Consider the following 24505-nt stretch of genomic DNA (forward strand, 5'->3'; position numbering starts at 1 on the left):
TATTAGCAGGCCGTTGTTCAGTTTTTGTTTTAGGTAAACAATGAGCAATTTCAATGTCCCTCTCCTCTAACTGCACCCCAAACTTTTCGGCCATTTTCATTACCACCTCTTCCACACTCTCACCTTTAACTTCCGCTACCTCATTCACCTCCAAATTTTTATTTCTACCATACTGTATTTTCAGCTCCAAGATCTCCTTATCCTTCTCTACCAGAGTTTCACGTAACTTTTTTTAACTCTTGCTCCATACTCGGCAAACATTTTAATGCATTTTCAAATTTATCATACTGGTCTGACAAAAAATTTTGACTAGCCCTGATCTCAGCAGTAGTCTCCTTTAATGTCTCCAACCCAGAAGAGATATTGCGAATAAGGTCTAACTTTTGATTCACACTTTTTAAAATATCTTCAGTACCTTACCCAGGGAACCCTTCCTCAGTACCTTTCTCGACAGTAGTTATTTCTTGTGTAGACGAACCTTAATGGTTTTTAGTTTTTAGGTCTAGTACTAATAATGTATGGCGCGTAATCTATTCTAGATCTGTTGTTAGATCCACATACTTACTCATTTCTATTCCCAGGAGACGCGGAGACGTAGGTTGGGACTCCTCATTAAAACCCGCCCAAAATGAAACCGAGCATAGAAATGATTTAACAATGCTAGAGTACGTGTCGTACCGTTTGGCGTCAAGAGATGAATTTAGGTCTAAATATGTCTTAAAATCTCACTTTACACTAGGTGGTTGACCTAAATACGTGAGCATAGAGGGCACCCGCCTACAGTGCATGAGAGATAACCAAAGCAGTATGAGATATAGGATCTATATTTAAATTGTATATTACTATAATTTGTTACAACATAATATTTTCATCTAATATATAAAATTCTCGTGTCACAGTGTTTGTCTGCAAACTCCTCCGGAACGACTTCACCGATCGTTATGAAATTTGGTGTGTACATTCTGTAGGTATGCGAATCGGACGTAAACTATTTCCCGTTTCGAAATTCTTAAAAGGGCTCCGCCCCAGTGGCTCTAGAGTTTCCCATGTTAACCTTATGAGAAATGGAATTAATGAATCTTAACAGCTGTTTCAATTAAACAAGTTGGTTCTGTTATATGATGTTCAATAGCATTAAAGTTACAAGGATTACCAACAGGGTGCAGCACTATTATTTCTTTTACATTTATGACAACAGCTAATTTGCAACCAAAAGGTGAGTGAGCGTAGCGAACGAACTTCAACCTGGAGGCGAGTTAGCGTAGCGAACGAGCTAACCTGAAGGCAAGTGAGCGCAGCGAACGAGCTCCAACCTAAAGGTGAGTGAGCGTAACGAACGAGCTCCAACCCAAAGGTGAGTGAGCGTAGCGAACGAACTTCAACCAGGACGTGATTGAGCGATGCGAACGAGATCATCTTGAAAATTAAACGTAACGGTACTTTCTTTCCATCGGTCTGTCTTAGGGGAAACCTATAACTTAGGCGATACGAAGTTCGCCGGGTCAGCTAGTATTTTTATAAAAGTCTTTAACTAACTTTCTTGGAATGACTCTTTAATTGAGGTCAAGCTAACTGTTTATGTTTTCGTTACTGTTCTTTTACTCTTTTATGACAAGTTGCAGTTTTGCTTGATTTCGAGCAACGGGATATCTAGTATCCATAAATAAGCAAACTGCAACAATTTTATTTTCCTCCATTATGGGAATTTTAAATTTAATAGGCCTACTAAATTTTATTATTCAATAACCGTTAGAGATAGAGCAAATCTTGTAATGTAAAAAAATATGCATTTTTAGGTGTTCTTTAACTTCTGTATTTACAAAACGCTGTAATACCAATTGTTTGTAAAATATTGTCAAAAAAGTGAAAATTGGTCGCCATTTTCCAATATGGCGGCTGAAGCACAGCCGAGATTAATGGGGACTTTTGACATTTTCATCAACTTGGCTTACTTAACAACTGAGCAAAATTTCTATTTAGTCCGAATTTGTTAGGTCGATTTTCCTAATATTCTTCCACTATTAATTGTTCTTGAGACTGGGAATACTACACAAATTTAAAAAATGAAAAATCCATATGTTATTACTCTTACATTTAGCTCTTTATTTTCTTGTAAGTTGTAAGTAAAATTGTAAGTTTCTTGCAAACTTTTGTGTGTACCATGAGTATGTGACCTCATTTTGAGATGTACTTACCACAAAAACAAATTTCATTGTAATTTTTTTGAAATATAAAACTGAATCGAGGTTTTGAAATATTGGTTTTGTTTTTAGGAAATATATGAGGCTTATATGTGCTTTTTGCATCGATGTGAAGAATACTTCCTCTGCCAATACTTACCCCCTGAAGGCATCAACAGCGTGGGGGAACACATCATGTTGGAGGCTGCTATGTATCTGGACCGCGTAGCAGATCCTGAAGACAGACGAATTAAATCTTTAATATTTGATTGTTTATTAAAAAGAGAGACATGTATTAGTGGTTGTGATTCCATGAATGAAATAGATCTTTTAGAATTGGGTAGCTATACGGAACTCCAAGGGGGGAATATTATTTTACCGTCTGGATATAGCAGTATATTGGATCCTGTTTGTCAGGTCATTCCGCCTGAAAAACTATTAACAGAACATTCTGTAACCTCAGTAAGATGGAGGCATCATGACTCGGGTGTTAGTGATCAAGGAAACGAATCAGACGACTCTGATAGGACCGTGACAGAAGAACCTCTAGTCAGCGAACACAGTTACACTAGTGATCGTAGAAGTTCCTCGATTAAAAAAACCAAAGACTTGAACAAACCGAAGGTTGAAGTGTGCTGTGAGAATGGTGTAAAAGTGATTGGCGAAAGTGTGATTTGTACTATACCACTAGGAGTCTTAAAAGAATATGCTGACAACTTGTTTATACCTCCACTGCCACAGTATAAAACGGAAGCTTTTGAAAGGCTATTGTTTGGCACTGTCAATAAAATATTTTTAGTGTATGAACGTCCTTTTCTCAATCAAGATATATCTGAGGTTATGTTGCTCTGGAATGCAACTGGAGCACCAAAAAATGGTAAGTCCCTTATCTGCGAGTCCGTCACTTTTGAGTTATTTAGGATTGACACAGTCAAATGAGAAAACTCTTAACACACCCCTCTGTCCACAAAATTTCATTTTTTTAATCACAATCTCGGTTTTGCTCAGAGCGAGTAGAGATCATGATCTGCCACCATGCATTAATGGTGCGCATCTGCTGGGCTAGCTCAACGCTAAGTGCAGCAGCTACCAAAGCTGCAACGTTATCGGCGTAGCCAGTTAAAACTGTATCCCAGACCTCAGGAGGCTGTCGTAGGCGAAATTCCAGAGGTCCGGACTGAGTATTGAACCATGAGTGGCCCCAGAAGTGACGCTCATTGTCCGCAGGCCTTCTGTAGTGTCCTAAATGAGGAGGCAGAGTCAAAGGCAATCCTCTCATATTATGTATACCGGAACATTAAGGTGTTTGCCAGTGCTTTCAGCATACCTTTTGCATTCCAGCATATGCTTCGATCACATCGTGAAATTAAATGCGTTTCGCACACTGAGTGTTAAGAGCAGCACAACCCGACGAAAGTAGTGGTTGCAATTCCCAAGTCTCATCAGGGCTCGCTTCCTTCACCTTTTTAATAGCAAATTAATGGCCTAGTGGCCTAACTCATATTTTTTACCATTACATTAAAAGAAATAATGAAAAACTTTAAGTATCTTTCGGACTTCAAAATCCGTGATATATTCATATTCAATCAATATATAGTTGATAAGGGTGAAAACTATTATTTCTCATCATATCCCTATTATTTGCATTGCGTGTCCTATTATTTTAATTGAGTGCGCAATCTCTTCTAGGCATCTTAGTAAAATTACAAATGCTAATGAAACACACTATGAAAACACAAAATTCCTTCTTTACATATCAAACAAAGACACTACAATATTTTACTTCAATTCCTAAAATCATCAATAAAACATACTATGAAAACACAAATTCCTATCACAACACACAATCCAAAATAAGTCATTTTCTTCTTTGCATTTTATACAAATAGCATTACAATATTTTACTTGGATTCACTGAAACATCACCAACTACAGATAACCCCGTTTTCGTATGGATGTAAACAAAATTGTATTGAGGCAGTCTGTTTTTATGTAAACAAATGTAAACTTAAAGCAGTTTAGATGATTAACAACATAATTCAGCACTTACTTTGAAATTTCAAAAGCCTGTAGGACGAAGGGTATTTCCGAGATACCATGCAAACCCGCAAAAGGCACATCTAGAGCATAAGAGCTTTAAATTGATACCCAATATGCCTATGAAAACTAATATTTAGGGGTCGATTTGCTGCACACAAAAATCACAAATCCATATATAAATCCCAAAGTACTTAAAAACCCATGAACTTTTGAGAAAACTAAAAGTCACACCCACATAAACCATATACTTAAAATGTTCGTCATGACGAGAAACCTTGTGCAAAACTATCCATTATTTCATAAATTGCCCTTTATGGTCGTAATTCCTTTCTAAAGGGACTTTCTGTATATCGTATATCGTAGTGTTAAAAATAACTCAGCTGTACTTATTTGTTTGTTTGTTATTCTTTTATATTCTTATTGAAATCAGGTGTGATTATTTTTGGTTTGTATTACTGTAATATGTTTTGTTTATTTCAGCTTAACTTAACCAATCAATAGCCTATGAAGTCAAACTGGGTGAAGCCTGTGGATAACAGCTAGTTCTTTTAATTTAATTCTATAGATTAGCTTGTAAAATTGTTGATTTAGAATCTTAAATAAATAAATAAATTAACTATAAATTGGATTTAAAATTTAAGATATTGTTTTAAAGCAGTAAATCTTAAAATCCTGAACGTTTTCTAGAAGACTTGTCTGACTGCTGGTTCAAGAAGATATATTCATTCTCCAAGGTCACAGAAACAGTGTTACTGGGATGGGTTTCTGGGAAGGAAGCAGAGTATATGGAAACCCTTTCCCAGGATCAAATTGCCGATATCTGCACACAAATCCTTCGCAAGTTTTTAAATGATCCTTTTGTGCCTAGACCAAAGTTATGTGTCTGGTGAGTCTTTTTATCAACTATCACAAAATATGTCTCAATGTTGTACAAGACATGACTTTGACACTTTTAATAGCAAGAAAAGAATACTTAAGAATATAAAAAAAAGATAAGATTAAAACTTGTAACTTCTGAGCAAACAAGAAATACAGATATGTATTTCATAATTTTTTGCTTCAAAATATAGAACCCTAGTTTAATTGTCTGAACCTAAACTCTACTTAAACGTTAAAACAATGTTTTTGAAATCATTGATTAGACTAATAAAAATGTCAAAAATATTTCTGGTAATAAAAGTGTGGAAACTACAAACTTTTGACGATACGATTTTAGTTTAGTTAAGCTGTAATAATTCTTTCCATTAGAATTTTAAACAACATTTATGGTTCGGTCATCAATAGCCAATCAAACTAGATTGAGAATGAAAAATGTCAATCACTGGCTTTTGCTAGCTATACAGCTGGCACTTCATCCTGATCCTGATAAGACTATTAATTTTCCACTTTACAGTAAAAGAATTATTTATTATAGGCCTATTACTTACAGTAAATAATTAAGGGAACTGCAATCAATAGTATAGCTACTTTAAACAAGGTCAGGCATGAACAGTAAAATCACACTTAAAGTAGTAATTTATAGTACAGTTTGCCAATTAATCAAATATTAAAGTTTACCATAAAATATTATATTTTAACGATAACAAATATATATTTGACAGCACTCACTGGCACAAGGAAAAGTTTACTAGAGGCTCTTACACTGCAATTGCTGTTGGAGCGACTCAAGCAGACATAGAAAACATTGCACAACCTCTATATGCCAGTCCTTTGCATAATAAGGTATGGACAGCAGTCACACTTTTACGTGTAATTTTGTATTTCAGGATAAATATATCCATAAATTGGTAAAAAGTTCCCTGAATATTTAAAATGTTCTTGATTTTCCAATTACATATTAGGCCTACAACAATGCTACCTAAACAGCAAATAGGACTGCACTGTTATATCATTGACTTTATATCTATACACTAGACATCGTATCGTGTACTAAAATCCGTCGCCAACGATTTCAGCCGAACTAGTAGAGTAAACCCTCCATGCAGTGTCGCTCCTAGCGGCCGTGGCTTGAAACTCGATCCGGCTCCACCTCCAGTGCTGCGCGCGCACACGTAGTGGCATGACGTAACCGACGTGCCCGTGCGTATACCTCCCCCCACAACCCTTCCCCCACAACCACTGCCTCTCCTCTCCTCTCTCCGTACTGCCAGCCACAGACGGCCCGGGGAATGCGCTCTGCTTATCTTTGCAACACGCCGCCGGTGTCTCCGAGCCCAAGCATTGTGGTCGCTCGATCGCATACTGTACATGCTAACTTACCTCTTTAAGAATACAATTAATTGGTTATAGTTTTACACTATGTTATTCCCAAGTAGTTTATATACATTATTATAAAAACTAAGGAAGAACCGTTTTGATGTAAATAGAATAATGATAAAATCAAATTGATTTACAAATATAAGCTTGGTAACTGTATAAATAGAATAAATACTGAAATTAGTGTGTACTTTTAAAATGGCAAAAACCTTTATAGGACATCTACATATTTAATACACAGTTGTAAGTCTGTTTTCTCAGTGACTACTGGACCGATATGCAAGATTTATATGTCAAATTAAAGGGAATAATGCGCAGATTTGCCGAATTTCCTTAGTGCAGTATATTTGTTTTTCAAACGCCCTTCAAAGGGCTAGTCATTACAATTCTTATTGAAGAATATGAGATTAGTTATAATTATAAACCATTTGTCAGATGTGAGATATTTGTTATTACTTTTATAACAGAACCATCGAATTAAACAAGTAAAGGACAGTGATGGTGTTAAATGTGCTCTGGGAGTACCTACAAAAACACTGACTTTTGAATTGCGATCGTTAAATTGGATTTGTCCTTTGTCAATAGGCCTACTGCAAATCTATGAATTTCGAGACAGATAACAGGGGCACAAATACATTGTCCTCATGTTGTCCCAAGGGAAGGTTAAATTAGCTCTTTATCAACATTCTGAGCTCTTGGAAAATCTTATCAACTACCTATATATTTAATACACAGTTAGTTGTAAGTCTGTTTTCTCTTTATGTATAAGCATGAGTATGAGATGTATGGCTACATCCAATGTAAAAGAAACAAACACAATTTCTAAAAACTATTTAAATAATATAAGATCATACAAGTATTAGTCCGGTGGCTTAGGGCTTTAATTTACGAATACCGTTACCTGGTGGATAAAAGCACCAAATTTGGCATGAGGGTACCTTAGGGTATACTAATAAATTTTAGCCTAGAAGCCCTTTTGAAATTTTAAATATTTCCACACACGGCACCAAAATTCAAAATGGCCGACAAATACGACAAAAACTACCTTTAAAACAATCCATTCTCCTCTTAACTCTAAAATATAACTTAAATCCAACCAAGACTCTACAATACAAACCGGAGACATACTAAATTATATGAAAGAAATCTTATGTGTGTCTGTGTGTGAGTGGGTGGGGGTATGTGTGTGAGTATTTATGTAACGAAACCTGTACTGGACGTTGCGCAAAAATGGGCAAACCAATTTACTGCAAATTTGGTGTGGACTTTGTTAGTATCATATGTCAACATTTAGATCTGTTTATTTATCTTTTATTTATCTATTTTTATAATTTTGTTTTATTTATTTTTACAATTTTCATCTATTTTTGTTTTTTTTAGATCTACAGGGTTAGGCAAAAGTATGGAACCCCCCAGTTAACTTTTTAACGCGTTGCAGTAGGAAAACCAAACTCGGCATATATTTACACAATAAAAATTGCACTTTTTATCAAAGTTACAACTTTGCCTCAGCCCCCGAAATAGGGTATTTTGGGGGCAGCCCCAAATTTTCAAACTTAAAAACCTATAATGTGACCGCTCATTTTAAAGGGTTTATCAAGATAAATTGAATGGTGAAAACCATAGGTCGATATCGCACCCCTAATCAAAATGGCTGCCATTTTAATTTAAGATGAGCAAGCAAAAGATAAAGTCTGGAAGCCTCCAGTTAACTTTATAACGTGTGGCAGGGGGAAAACCAAACTCGGCACATGTTTACAAAATAAAAAAAATTCACTTTTTCATTACAGTTAGAACTTGTACCCGGCTCCCAAAATGGGGTATTTGGGTGCGGTCCCAAATTTTCAAATGTAAACACCTATCATGTGACCCCTCATTTTAAAGGGTTTCTCAAGACAAATTAAATGGCGCAAACTAGAAGTCAATATCGCCCCCCTAATACTACTTACTTACTGTCCGTGCCCGGAAATCAGACTTCGCATTTCCAAAAATTAGCTACCGATATGGCTTTGTCATTCGCATGTAAAAGATAATCAAATGTGCAAGACTGGTCTAGGCGTGGGCAGATCAGCAGATGGCCAGGATCCTGGACAGCACCACACGCGCACAAGATGTTTTCTTTGTCTGGTAAGAGACCCCATTTCTGCATGTTTGTCCTGCATTTTGGTACCTCGACCCTAATTCGATTTAGGGTCTTCCACACCGTGTAAAGAAGGCCTCCACCAGGAGCCAGTTCCTCCCTGGCTGGTAAGGAAGGGTTAGTCAACGTGGCCTCCCACCTTGCCACCCGATTGATTGAGAGTGATCCATCCAGGACTCGTGTCCGTGATAAAAAGCTCTTTCTGGACCGAAGCTGTCACTCTGTAGCAGGTTGGTGGCCATGTAATGGGTGACGAGGGTCTGTCTTTTGCTTAGTCCTTTCTGCGTCGGCAGCGACATCACGTCGGATTGATGGAGGGGCGATCCCTATGATAGGATAGTTTGTGTACTGGGGTTGGTTTCAAAGACCCAGTTACAATCCGAGCCATGTCATTGACTGCTATGTCAACCTTTTTTGCATGTGACGATGCATTCCATACTGGTGCAGCGTACTCCGCAGCCGACACACTGAGCGCTAAAGCTGAGGTTCTGAGGACATTAGGGTTAGCACCCCAGAATCTGCTGGTGAGCTTCCTGATGATATTATTCCTCGCTGAGACTTTACCTCTTGTCGCAATACAATGCGCCTTAAATGTCAGTGTGCGGTCCAGTATGACACCAAGATATTCCCCCCTAATCAAAATGGCAGTCATTTTGAAATATGCCTTATTAGCTTTGTAACAGGTTATAGCTGGAACACTAAACTCTACATACCTTTATTAAAAAAGATAATTCACCTTTTTGCCAGTATTAAAATATTAAATTTTTAAAGTTTACTGGGATTATCAAGACTTTATCTTTTGCTTGCTCATCTTAAATAATTAAAATGGCTGCCATTTCGATTTGGAGTGGGATATTGACCTCTGGTTTACACCATTCAACTTCTCTTGATAAACCCTTTAAAATGAGTGGTCACATGATAGGTGTTTAATTTTGAAAATTTGGGGCTGACCCCAAAATACCCCAGTCTGGGGCTGGGGCAAAGTTGTAACTTTGATGAAAAAGTGCAATTTTTTATTTTGTAAATATATGCTGAGTTTGGTTTTCCTACTGCAACGTGTTAAAAAGTTAACTGGGTGGTTTCCATACGTTTGCCTAACTCTGTAGATCTAAAAAAATAGATGAAAATTGTAAAAATAAACTAAATAAAATTATAAAACTAGATAAATAAAAGGAAACGGATCTAAATGTTGACATATGATACTAACAAAGTCCACACCAAATTTGCAGTAAATTGGTTTGACCATTTTTGCGCAATGTCCAGTACAGGTTTCGTTACATAAATACTCACACACATACCCCCACCCACTCACACACAGACACACATAAGATTTCTTTAATATAATTTAGTATGTCTCCGGTTAGTATTGTAGAGTCTTGGTTGGATTTAAGCTATATTTTAGAGTTAACAGGATAATGGATTGTTTTAAAGGTAGTTTTTGTTGTATTTGTCGGCCATTTTGGATTTTGGTGCCGTGTGTGGAAATATTTAAAATTTCAAAAGGGCTCCTAGGCTAAAATTTATTAGTATACCCTAAGGTACCCTCATGCCAAATTTGATGCTTTTATCCGCCATGTAACGGTAATTACACTAAGCCACCGGACTATATATACAATTTGTAATGGTGAGTTCTGCTGAGTCTCAACCAGATAAATCAAAATCTGATTTTCTTCTTTTGGCTCTATCTTTTGATAATGGTTCAGTAGTGACTCTTTCAGTGTTTCTAGTTTATAACAATCGAAACCCGCTATTAGCACACAGTTCGTAAAATACGAATAGTAAAATTAATACTGGAACAGTAATTAAAAACTGCCTTCAAGGACGACACTTGATGGCCATAAAGAACACACAGGGATGTTTGTATATTTATTGAATGTTGAAACATGTTCGCTAACATTAAACCTTTTATCAAGCCAAATATATTTTGTCGTTTCAAAATGTTGTATCTTATAATATTTTGGCAAAAGTATATATTTATTTAAATTAAATAAATAAATTGAATTGAAAAAAAAATTTAATTTTGAGAACAGGAATCGCAATAGGATAACGCGCGAAACAGTTTTGGCGGGGGCGAAGAACCTTAACCTCTACGGCGCATGCGCATGTCAAAACTCTTGGCCTTGAGACTATTTTTCAAGTTGGGCAGTGGCGGATTTACCATAGGCACACTAGGCACGTGCCTAGGGGCGCCAGCCGTTGAGGGGCGCCCCTCAACGGCTGGCGCCCTGGCCGCGGCAGGCAGCGGGTAACGTGACGGGCGGCGTGCGTTGCGGCGGGCGCCAGGTGATTATCGATCGGTGAAGATGACTCACATCACTTTCAGATACACAACCATCAGTAATTTTAGAAAAAGCAACAAAACTCCAAAACATTTACGATACCGACCTTGAGTCAACATTTGGGAGTGAGTGTGTGCATTTTTCTAAATTTATAAAGTGCAATAACGTCACATGCACACCTCTCTCAATGAGCAAGTTTCTCAGAGAAGAAACATTGGAGGATACATTTCCTAATGTGGATATAGCTCTTAGGATGTATTTGTCTACTGCAGTTATCAACTGTTCTGCAGAAAGATCATTTTCTTCATTAAAGAGGATCAAGTCTTATCTGCGTTCTACCCTAAAGGAAAACAAGTTAAATTCCCTAGCTATTCTTAATTTTGAACCCGAGATCCTTAATTGTGAAGACTTTGCATTTACACAGTTGATAGAAGAGTTTTCTGTAATGAAATCAAGACGTAAACGTTTGATGTAGATGTAAAAATATGTAAGAACATGCTTTCACATTCATAATTTGTTTGGTTTCATAACAGTTCGGTTTTTGAAGCAATCCCTTTAAACAATTAAAAATACTAGGCCTAATACATCAAGAGTAATAATAAATCAAGCTTAACAAACCTTTTAGCTGTCTTATTTTGAATCTTCTTAACCAAAAATGGGAAAATTAAGGTATGAATAATATTTCGTAATAGGTATATAACCTTTGACTATTAATACAACCCATTAGTCAATGATATAACATTAAATATAGTTCTTAAGTTCTCGATTATTATTATCATTAGTATGAGTAGGCCTATATGATGCATGATATTATTACTGTACATTAAATTAATACTAGTTAACCGCCCGTGCTCCGCCACGGGAATATTGTCAACAATAAAAGAAATAATAATTAACAAATACTGTTTATCTTTGTATTTTACTTCAGGGTTGATTAATTTTTTACATGAAGTAGAACTGATGGTTTGCCTGTATAAACTATTTTTTGTTAATCAAACCGATATATTATTTTAACCAAATGAATATTTTATATTACAGTAATTCGAGTTTCATTTGAAAAATAAATACTGTACGAACAGGGCAATGCTGATAACCTAATAAGCAGCTATTTATGCTATTTAGATAATTTGCTCAAGTATATTCCTATATTCGTGGTTTTTTTCATTACATTTGTTGTATGGAATAAAGATGGTCACTTAGCCTACATGTAAATCACGCACCTCTTTGCTCTGTGATCACGCATCAGCAGTTGGTCGCATTTCACGAATCTTTGACCCATACTGTAAGTAAAAGCTGTGTTTACGTCGTATATATAAAGTTGGGCATACTTTGTTCAATGTTAGAGGGTATCAACGGTCCAATTTGATGGAAAAGGAGTCGTGGATTTTAAAACTATGTAGACTACCACTACCAGAAAGATTTTGATTCAAGTGAGACTTAGAACTGGCCATTTCAAATGCAGATTTGTTTTACTCAAATAGATTTTTGTCTCTTTTGACCCTTAATACTTTTTTTATAGTCGCTGATGATAAGATTCTCCATAAACTCAAAATGTTGATAAGGAGTTAATTTTACCTTCTCCTTGTGACAACATAAGGAAAAAATATTTTTGTGTCCCAGTTAGTCTGTTTTGACTCAAAATTCATAGATTTGCAGTACTGACAAATCCAATCTAACGACCCCAATTTAAAAAAATTGGTATTTTTTAGAAGGGACTTTCAGAGCACATTAACACCATCACTGCTCTTTACCTTTTTAGTTCGATGGTTCTCTACATGTTTTTTTTTTTCGTTCTGTATGTCTCTTTACACCCGGTTAATGATTACCTTTTCTTTTTCTTTTTGTACTTTTCACATCCTGGGGTTAATGATAAAGTTTTATAACGCTATAATGACCCGAGTCAACATTGCCATTAAACATCAAGTCACATACTTCTTCGCCAGAACCGAATGGTAAGTCACAGTTTCTCAAGCAGCTTCCCTGTGTACTTGAAAAAAATCACTGATATATTGTAGTTCCACGTATCCCAGCGTACTCGCCATCTCGAAAAGGTAAAGTTTGGTACCACTGAACGTCTAACACTGATCTTGAGTAAGATTCGTCACCTACTATAAAATGTTTGTATGTTTCCCACTCATTAGCAATTATATGTACAACTTGCAAGCGGATTTCCCCATGATTATTCTGGTGGCCGTAGAGAATAAATTATATTGATCAAAACAATAAGTTTCCGTTCCCTACTATGGGTATTATTTCACATCCCATACTCAAACTTAAAATCAATTACCACTTTCCTTCAGATCACTTTGCAGGAAAACTAAAACATTTCAAAAATAAGTTAACGAATACACTTTCCTTGATCAAAATCGTGTGTTTATAAACAGAAACTCCAAGCTTAATAATTGCATACTGAAAGTGAGGTTATAAAAATAATAACAAATGTCTGACAAACATTAAACAGCTGACGAATAATTTATAAACTGTGTATTATATTCTTCAATAAGAATTGTATTGACTCGACCTTTAAAGGGCTGTAGGTCGTAGCCCTTAGAAAAAACGTAAATTCTAAGGAAGTTCGGCAAATCTACACACAACCCCCTTTAATTTGAGACATAAATCTTGTAGATCGGTCCAGTAATTACTGAGAAAACAGTGTTACAACTGTGTATTAAATATATAGATGCAGGGTGTTTTTTAAAAGATAAAACCATTAAACCAGCTTCGATTTTTTTTATCATAAAGTAGATTTAATTTAGTTTAATTTAGCAATGAATATAAACCATGCGAACCTCAGATTACAATTTGTATCTTCTGTTGTGCCGTAAACGTCATACTAGCGACTGGCGTATGGGTCACAATATTGGCCTACCACCGCGCACCTGTTTTGCGCATGTCAAGGTCAAAATTTCCTCCCTTGCTACAGGGGAAACAAAACTTAGTTATTTTAGTTTCAATATTACGTATAAAACGTTTAGTTGCCTTGAATATTACCATAGCCACCTCTAATACAATATTACCCAAGCAATTATCATTTAAAATCCCGGCATTCTTTTAAAAAGACCCTGTATACATATCTATATAACTAACTGGAATATATATATCTACTAGAAATATAATTTTTAGGGTTCTCTGTTGTACTTTTACTACCGTAATTTAATATATTATCAGCAGCCCTATTACGTTAACACCTAAATTCAAATATGTATATGTATTAATAATTTCATAGAAATTATAAAAAAAACCAATTTAAGCTGAATACATTTGAATTGAATCTATTCAAGAACGGCAATGCGTTCGGCGATTAATTTAGGCTATTCATGTTCATATTTATTCTTGTCTCAACAACTAAATATATGTTTTTCTTAAGACCTAGTAATACAACTTTAATATAAAGTAGGCCCTACTCATATAGTGACTATGTTTTCCTGGAAAATGCATTAATAAGCATGCCAACAACGGGAAGTTTATCACATTTCTCTGTTCCTCGACGTGTTGTGGCCACACAGCTGCATTCAGTACTCGCATCGGAGTCGGATCTAGTAACTACTGTAGTGGCATAGACTAAGCAACACAAGGGAGTATGTTTTATCTATGCTAATGGGTAGTGCAAGTGCCAAGTGTGGTGTGAAGAACAAGATATGAATGAATGTCCATGCAGTGTACGGCGCCGGCGGGCGGCGGGCGGGCGCAGTGGCAGTGGCAGCGGCTGACGTCACGGGAGGGAAGTGAGAGCCGTAGAGCGCGCTATCTTGTAGAGAATAAGCGAACTAAGACCGAGTGCTGCGCTGTCTTTCGGAGGGTCAGACCAACTACTTGAACCACCGATTCTGGCTCAGATCCGCTCACTATGGCTGGGCCGTTTCTATAAGATGTCTAGTGTAGAGATATAAAGTCAATGGTTATATGGCCATACATCTGTTGGCCTGCAATAAATACAGCATGGCTTTTATAGAAGGGTTAGCAGGAGACTTGAGCATTAGAAAAACTACAAAGCTCGAGTAAGTAGTGAGCTCAGAAAATGTAATGGTTTCTTTTTGTTATTATTATTTTATTCAAAAAAATACAGAATCACAAACTTATACAACTGCATTTGTGTGTTATTATTTGTGCTGTGAAAAATTTTGTCCGTAGGAATAAGGCGAGAGACTTTGAGACGTGTGTTTTGTGTATGTCTAGGGTACTTAGCAAGAAGTAAGTGGAGTGGATAGAGAAAACATGAGGTTAACATTTCCAAAGTTTAAGGATTTATTAGAAATGATAATACCATTATAATTTAATAAAGGAATCATGCCGGAGGCTAGATATCACAAATTATTCGTGAAATTAAACACGTAAACAAAACTGTAAACAGACCTCATTGCGTATCACAGTTTTTTGTTGCTGCTTAATTCAGATTAGCTGTTTTCATAAACGAAAAAAAAAATAATAGTGCTGCACCCTGTTGGTAAATCTTAGACCTTTAATGATTTTGCATACTATAGAACCAACCTTTTTAGTTGCAACAGCTGACTAAATTCTTTAATTCCATTTAAATATGAATACTCATAAGGTTAACATGGGAAACTCCAGAGCCACTGGGGCGGAGCCCGAAAGGATTTTTGAGATAAGAATATGCCTATATGTTAATCGGGAGTGTGAGCTATCATCATGCCAAATTTCAGCCCAATCCGTCCAGTAATTAATGTGTGATTGAACTTTAAACAAACACACAAACTTTCACATCATTTATAATACTAGGTGAAACCCGTCGAAATCGACGATTACTTTCAAGGCTTACGTTAATTCATCTAACTGCGATAAATTGGGTGAAATATACATATTTTAAGCATTTAGCATTGTTTAAATAGTAATCAGTGTAAAAACAATAATGATATTAATTGCGTTAGTTGCCAAATTTGGTTCATCATTCAATGAATAAAATATTCCCCATACCGTACGTCATCGAAGTTATTATTAGTATGTTATATGGTATATCTTCCTTTGGAAGAACGTTTAAATAGTATTAAAATCGTATTGATGGATCTTTTGTAGTTAAACACTTTTGTGATTTCATCAGTGTAATATGATTTTATTTCAAAAGAAAATATTTTTTTGGGAAGACATATTCTAACTTCAAAGGGAGGTAGGGCCTATATCCGTTACAGCGTAAGTTTGATTCTTCCTTCGTCACGTCGCATCAGTTCATATCGTACTTCTGTGCCAATGAATGAACCCTCTAGCATAGCTTTGAGAAATTATTGATTGTGGGGTTACTGTTAAAGCTGGAATTCCTTGACATGGGGGATGTCAGTTAGTTGTCTCAGCCTTATCAATAACATACAGTTGTCAATATAATCTCTCTATGGAATGTTAGGTGTAGTGGAATACTTGAAGTGAAGTTGGCTTTTATTCTTGTACTGTTAGGGGCCTCCTTGTTTATATGGTCGTGCAGCTTCATAGGCATAAAATAATGCAAATGACATAGCAATGGAAAATTTCAAAAAATCAAAAATACTTTAAATTGGCTGTTGTGTATATATTGACGTTTCCAATTTGTAATCAACGTATCTTATAAAGGATTATGTGATCTAGTTTAAGAGGAATATGACCTTTCTGTCATGACAGTAGCTGCTTAAATAGTATTTTCTCTTTGTACCATCTTTTAAAGCCAAAATGTCGTGTTATTTTCAATAATGTTACCAAACCAGTGCGCCAAAGTCCGTAATATAGGCAAGTGCAAATAATTTGTCAAAATGGGTACCATTTTAGACAAATTTTCTATGTTTGGATTTTATTATACACGATAAGAGCAGATATTTCTACATAAATATCATGGGAGAAACTCCAACTTTGATGGCCTGTGGGGCAAAGCCCGAGGGTTTTTATTACAGGAATTGGCGAAAGGAGGCGTCTACACAAAAAATACTTTGTTTTGACACGTGGTTTGTAAAAATCCGTCCATTATTAGCGGAGGAGTAGCGTTTCGTAGAAATCGCCTTCACGTATTATATATACAGGGTGTTTCAGAATTCGTGTCGGATATTTTAGGGTATTGTTTCTGGGTAAGAAACAAATCCAAATATCATATTTAAATTGACCGGAAGTCCTTAATTACTCACACAGCCGCCATTTTGTTTTTTTTGCTTATTAATTGTTTTCTAAAAAATGGTAAGAAATACGGAATTAAAACTTTGCAAAGACATTTATGACAACTAGACAAAGCTACAAAAAAATTATGATTATTTTTATAATTCAAAAAACAAAATGGCGGCCATTTTAAATTTTTTTTCTTAAATTACTCAAAAACCGTTGAGTTTAAAAAAAATTTACAAGGATAAATTTTTCAAGAGAATTTAATTACAAATCGATTGACACCTTAATCTTTAAGATTGGATGAATATTAACTGAGTTATGGCAGCTTTAGTAATACGTGACCGCTGGAGGTTAGATGTAGTGCATGCCGAGGCATGCGACCTAAATCTACCACAACAATGCGACAGTCTCCGTCCGCTTTGAAAGTTATTTTTAAATGATTTTAGATTATTTCAAACAATAATAAAATATTACATAACTCCAAAGTGTCTTTTTTTATCAATTATCAATCATTAGGATGGCTTAAAAATTGCACAGCTTTTTACTGTTTTTAAAATTCACACTAAACACCCAAGCTTTTTAAATCAGCTGTGGTGAAATTCAACGTACTTGTTTACAAACTAATCAGCTGATTTTATTTTTTCTGAAGATGTTATTGTTTATTCAATGTAGTCAGTTTCTCTAACTTTTTACACTTACTTTTAAAGTGTACTCTCACTGTATAAGGTTAGAGGTACTGACTGCATTGAATAAACAATAACATCTTCAGACAAAATAAAATCAGCTGATTAGTTTGTAAACAAGTACGTTGAATTTCACCACAGCTGATTTAAAAAGTTTGGGTGTTTAGTGTGAATTTTAAAAACAGTAAAAAGCTGTGCAATTTTTAAGCCATCCTAATGATTGATAATTGATAAAAAAAGACACTTTTGGAGTTATGTAATATTTTACTATTGTTTGAAATAATCTAAAGTCGTTTAAAAATAACTTTCAAAGCGGACGGAGACTGTCGCATTGTTGTGGTAGATTTAGGCCGCATGCCTCGGCATGCACTACATCTAACCTCCAGCGGTCACGTATTACTAAAGCTGCCATAACTCAGTTAATATTCATCCAATCTTAAAGATTAAGGTGTCAATCGATTTGTAATTAAATTCTCTTGAAAAAGTTATCCTTGTAAATTTTTTGTAAACTCAACGGTTTTTGAGTAATTTAAGAAACAAAATTTAAAATGGCCGCCATTTTGTTTTTTGAATTTTAAAAATGTTCATAATTTTTTTGTAGCTTTGTCTAGTTGACATTAATGTTTTTGCAAAGTTTCAATTCCGTATCTCTTACCATTTTTTAGAAAACAATTAATAAGCGAAAAAACAAAATGGCGGCTTTGTGAGTAACTAAGGACTTCCGGTCAATTTAAATATGATATTTGGATTTGTTTCTTACCCAGAAACAATACCCTAAAATATCCGACACGAATTCTGAAACACCCTGTATAAGGATTAGTAAGATAGTAAGATTAAATGAATTTTTAACAGGTATTGGTATTGAGTGCGGAATTGAGAATCGAGACCAAAGTTGTAGAATCGGAATCGATATCGGAATGGACGAATTCAGGAATCGGCCCATCACTAAAATAAACCCCAATTAAACATAATTTTCAATGCAGCTCTTATGCCATACTAGCAGAGTACCCGTCCTTCGTACGGGGTTGGAATTAATGGAATTATGATGGAATTGGTTATTAATTACGTAAGCCGATTCTTTGCGTCAAAATTGTGGGCAACTGGGAAGTCGTAGAACGACGGGAGAGGGCTCAAATTAAAGGTCTCGATCCTGTCACGGCGGGAAAAATAGTGAAATTCCCTAAATGTTAACACAAAATTGGATATAACGTAAAATGTTTTCCATAAGAAATGCATTAGAAGCCATTTACTGCTAATTTTTGTTTACTTCAATACAGCTGATCGTGATTAATCATCAAACCATTAAGCAATATTACATTTGCATTACTCATTTGCCAGTCAATTCTGCAATGTACTGTATACTATATAAAACCAGGGATAACTTTAGGCCTACCTATAATAATAAATACTTTTTAGTTACGTCTTAGAATGTTGAAATCAATTATTTTACTGTGCAATTATTGGCAAACTTGTGTATTTTTAAGTATTTTTAAGTAAATTAGTTAAGCGTATGATAAGTAGTAGAAGCATAGGAGTTGGCTCAAATCAAAGGAATTAAACTTAGAATGGCTGAAAAAAATTATGAAGTTGTTTTTCTTCTAACTTCTTTCTGTGGTTATTGTTGTGTTGAAGGAATGTTCAACATGAAATAACTACATTGACTAAATAATAATCGATTCAAGATTGTTGAAAACTTCTGCTTTGTTTTGATTTCAAAACATTTGTTGAAGATTTATTCTACACTTTTTTGTATACTTACTAACATTTTTAATTTGAGATTTATTGTAGTGTTTACAAAAGGAGCATGACTTAGAAATAATAACTGGGTCGGGGTGCTAATTTAGCGGTTTTAACTAAGAACTAAGCTTATCTCAACACACCTTTATTTGCCTTTTCATATATGACGAAGACAATTTCCAATATTTTAATCAGGAAAGCCTTTTTATTATCAAAAGACCAAAGCTACCTTAGTAAACTAATATTTATTCACAAAAATGTTTGCTGCCTTTAGCAGAGTTAAACCTTTGGAGTAATTTAAATTATTTATTAAAAATAACATCAACTAAAGCAAACAAAGACAAACAACAAACTATTTTTTACACAAAACATATGTTGTACTGGGATATATATCTGATATATGTATTAGATTTATTTAAGTTTGTTTATACTGTATTAGAATAGTTTGTTTTACATTTGAGCTTTTCAGGGACTTAAGTCCCTTCAAGCCACTAGTATAAGTATAAAATGCTTATTGCAGTTGTACTCAAGCTTTGCGTTTGCAATAAGGGAGGACACAGTTTGATAAACTTTGCTTTTTTAAATTTACAGTATTCTATAGTATTACACATCTACCATAGCCATAGTGTTCTACCACTTCACCTAAACAATAGAAAAAAATAAATTATCAACAATTCGCAAAATATCACAAATTACTCATGAAATGAAAAACATAAACATAACTGTAAACAATCCTACTTTGACAGTTCTCATTGCGAATCCCAGTTTTTTGTTGCTGCTTAGTTCAAATTAGCTGTTTTCATAAAATGGAAAAAAATATAGTGCTGCACCCTGTTGGTAAATCTTATAACTTTTTAATGCTTTTCCATATCATAGAACCAACTTTTTTAGTTGAAACAGCTGACTAAATTCTTTAATTCCCTTTAAATATGAATACGCATAAGGTTAACATGGGAAATTACAGAGCCACTGGGGCGGAGCCAGAAAGGATTTTTGAGATAAGAATATGCCTATATGTTAATCGGGAATGTAAGCTATCATCATGCCAAATTTCAGCCCAATCCGTCCAGTGGTTTATGCGTGATTGAACTTCAAACACACAAACAAACAAACAAACAAACACACAAACTTTCACATTTATAATATTAGTAAGATAAGATATATATATATAACTAGCTGTTTGCCCGTTCTACATACGAGAATCTATATATTAATTTGAAACTGTTTTTCTTTGTGACAGCTAATTTGAGAGAACGGCTGGGTGTAGAAACTCGGTAGTGGTCTCTAAAGAAAGGTCTTGGTCTGTAGATGAGCCATCAAAAGAGAAACGTGGTAAATTCCCTTGGGGCTCTGCCCCAGTGGCCTTTAAATTCCCATCCCATGTTATTCTTATGGAGGAAAAACGGGGTTTTGTCACAGCTAATTACAGAGAACGGCTGGGCGTAGAAACTTGGTAGGGGTTTCTAAAGAAAGGTCTTAGTCTGTAGATGAGCCATCAAAAGAGAAACAAGGTAAATTCCCTTGGGGCTCTGCCCCAGAGGCCTTTAAAGTTCCCTCTTCAGATTTGTTTACATTACGACCATATGCATACATTTACACTACTTTTGAATGAAACAGCTGTTAATATTTAAATTGTGATTTACTAAATTTGTCAAAATGAAAAGTATTTGCAATGGTTTTTTTCTGATTTTAAAATCAATTTTCTTCTGAATCGTGCCATGTTTTGCAATATAATGTTCTATTACCAAATCAGTGGAAAATCCTAATATCACAGTAACTCTTAAAATTATTTCTTATGGAGTTAACTTATATCTATTGTATGGGTTGGTTTCTGCCTTTTTACCACTTCTTGGAGATTGCACGTAGAAGATATGCTTTGGCGTATTGCATCTGTAGTAGACGATACTTGGTTGGTGTAGTTTTTAAAATTACGATGGAAAAAGTGAGAAATACTGGACAGTTTAATATACTAAAAATAAAACTGAATTAACACTGTGCTACATTTCTTGAGCAATAATAATTGAAAGAGCCGATTTGCAAACAATGGAAACAGGAAAGTCATAGAACACAGCCAAGTACAGTAGAAGAAATGGAAATAATGTTTTTTTTTCATTTATAATCGTTATTATAGACTACCTAATGCGGCTACGAGTGGGGAAAATTTGTAGAAAACACTAAAAAACAATGTCAGCTTTTGAAAAAAGATAAGATTTTTACAAAAAATTATGATTATATCTAACTGCTGTGTACATCTTGAGTATTTCCATAATCTTTGAGTCAACTCTTATAAAGTCATCGGAAATTATGACTCTTATTCGTTTTAAAATAACGCCTGTAATGCTTCGCAATTGCTCGAATTCGAGCAACAGGTACACTAGTATTGTAGTAAGTTGAAACCTTATATTCAGAACAGGAGTTGGTTTGCATATTTAGTGTGCATTTTTTCAGATATGCTGGCAAAACTATTACTGTATAGGAATACAAATAAACCTTCGCAAATACAATATCTGACAGTTTCAAAGCCAAAACGAATGCTTCGCAATTAAATGTCACCCGATCTTGTTAGTCCATATTTAATATCTAATGATAAAAGGAATTGCTTTATAGATCTATGAGGCATAGCCCTAAGGTAGGCTTGTAATTGAAAGTTACTTTTCACACCAGTAAAAAGTAGTTAAAATACTACCTCAACCTCACTACTGCACACTTTATTCAGGTTGAAATTTTTATTAACAAAGGTGCTCTTGTCTTTTCCTCCTCGAAACACTGAGAAATAAGGACATTAATGCGTTAACAACACACATACACACACAAATACAGAATTGAATTAGGGGATTTGCTACGCTTTAACCAAAGCAAAATACAAACAAAATAATTATTTGAAAGTTTTGATATAGTGTCATAAAATGTTATGATAATCATTTTTAGGCTTAATCAAACTGTAAAATTGGCGTAAATTCGTTGGCAAATATATAAATAAGTAAATAAATACACAGTCCACAAACCATTTATACGTTAACAAAGCCAAGCTTTAAAAGTTCATGATGGTTTGCTAAAAAAATCTTTCACTAATTTTTTATCATTTTCATAGCATAAACCAACATTTTGGAGCCCAGACAGAAAACACAAAAATTATAGATCAAGACATCTAATAGACATTTAATAAGAAGAAGGTGAAGCACTAACGATAACTATAGTTGTAAATAGTGATGTCTTTGTACGTAAAAATAATTCTTACTGCTACCACCGGCTCTAAGGAAAAGTAGCAGTACCAAAAACCAACGTTTACATTGAAGAAAAGAACTATAGGCTATAGTACTTACGCCCAATTCAAACTGTCCTTCTAATCAAACTGTATTATAGGTGTTAATACATTGGCAAATATATAAATAAATAAATACACAGATCACAAAACATGTGGACGCGTTGCAGAAAGTCAACAGTGCCGAAAGGTCAAATAATTTATACCTGTGCCGCTAGGTCAAAAACTACAATGTTTGCAGTGTCTGTAGATGAAAAATCCCAGTAAGTCAAATAATACAGTCCGTGCTAAAAACGTAGTCTATGTTAAAGCGATTGACTTATTGGGAATTTGACTTAATGCAACAGCAGTTTTAATATAACAAAATAAGATAAAATATAAGTTCAGTTTCGCTGAGTCAACAGTGCCGGAAGGTCAAAAGTATAATCTGTTAAAAACAACGATAGTCCTCTCGATGCATGACTTCAATAATTTCGTGTTTTGGTGTACTTAAAATTGTGCTAATATTTTGAAAATTGGCAAAGAGCTTCTTGGTTAGTCCTACTCGATGACTATTTTGTTGGAACTTTAAACTAATTACCGATCTAATTAATAAAAATTGATATGTATGGTGAAATAGTTTTAAAACGTGATTTCTAACATGAAAAAGTTAGCATGCGAGATTTTTGTTTGTTTTTGGGTTAGAGAGGTTTTGTCTGTGGCAAAGTTGTAGCCAAAAGTGTGATGCGTAAAATATATTTTTTTAAATTTTTTACAATTTGTGGTTCAATAGATAACTTGGGTTGAAGAGGACGGCAAATTTAGCATTTCGCAACGCATGGAAAGAACTACATCGTACGATGCGACTGCTGAGTGGACTTTTAATTTACAGTTCTGACTTCTAAGGACAAGAAAAAGATGAATATACAGATCACCAGTACATTCATATTATTTATAAAACATCTTTCTGTACTACCAGCTTACATTTTTCACTTATATTAATAAGAATACGTCATAAACAGGGTGTTAAAAATAAGCGGGGAGATACTTTACCTAGTAATTCCTCGGGTCAAAATAAACAGAAAATGAAGAATAACATTTTTTCCAAAATCGTTTCGTTAACCAGATATCCGCCATTTTGTATTTTTTACATACAAATATTTATCTTTACACTTTTCCAACCGATGTTTATGAAACTTGGTATGTATGTTAAGGTAGGAGAGACCCATGTTATAAAAAAAGATTCATCTCGATTCACCCTAAAATTTCAAAATTTAACCCTTAACTACAATATAATATACTTTACTACACCACAATATTTACCTATCACTATAAATCTTTAATAAAATAAAACATTCACATTTTTAAAATCCAAAGTAAATCAATATAATCTTTCTTTTTTTGAAAAATATAGTAAAAAAAATAAGGCAATGTTAAAATAACGACAGGCGAGTTTCGATCTGGGTGTTTCAGGTTTGAATCTAGGAGGATTTAACATTAATTAACATTAATGTTTAATCCTCCTAGGTTTGAACCATCGATCTCTATTATAGAGATCGATGGTTTGAACTGAGTGAGAGGAATACATGAAACCGAAGGGGGGAGGTAGCAACAAGTGCACTAGTACCTTACTAGTGCCCAATTACAATTTGATGGATTTAACCAAAGCCTTTTCTATTTCACTTATTTTCAGCTGTTAAATTTCAAACAATACGTTTTAGATACATCATCATCATCATTTGAGTTTGGGTTTTACCGTTTTCACATGAACAGCGGTTACCGGGTATATAAGGAACTAGGTGAAACCCGTCGAAATCGACGGGCCTCCTCGTTTATATGGTCGGGTGGCTTCATTAGCAACAAATAATGCAAATCAA

General features: G+C 34.8%; 1 protein-coding gene across 2 annotated transcripts in view; it reads left to right on the top strand.

Annotated features, from left to right (window-relative positions):
• The window catches only part of LOC129005096 (peroxisomal N(1)-acetyl-spermine/spermidine oxidase-like), a 108992-nt gene that overhangs the window by 69778 nt on the left and 14709 nt on the right, over positions 1–24505 (top strand). The window contains exons 3-5 of one of the 2 annotated variants that reach the window (XM_054433891.1): positions 2274–3057; positions 4911–5106; positions 5822–5942. In XM_054433891.1, the coding sequence (XP_054289866.1) occupies positions 2274–3057; positions 4911–5106; positions 5822–5942 (1101 nt within the window). Of the gene's footprint in view, positions 1–2273; positions 3058–4907; positions 5107–5821; positions 5943–24505 lie in introns of both variants that reach the window. The other variant, XM_054433890.1, reaches the window with a different exon arrangement.

The sequence above is a fragment of the Macrosteles quadrilineatus genome, unplaced genomic scaffold (assembly GCF_028750875.1).
Source record: "Macrosteles quadrilineatus isolate MER2022 unplaced genomic scaffold, UCM_ALF_1.0 Scaffold_15__1_contigs__length_3749704, whole genome shotgun sequence".
NCBI classification, from domain to species: Eukaryota; Metazoa; Arthropoda; class Insecta; order Hemiptera; family Cicadellidae; genus Macrosteles; species Macrosteles quadrilineatus.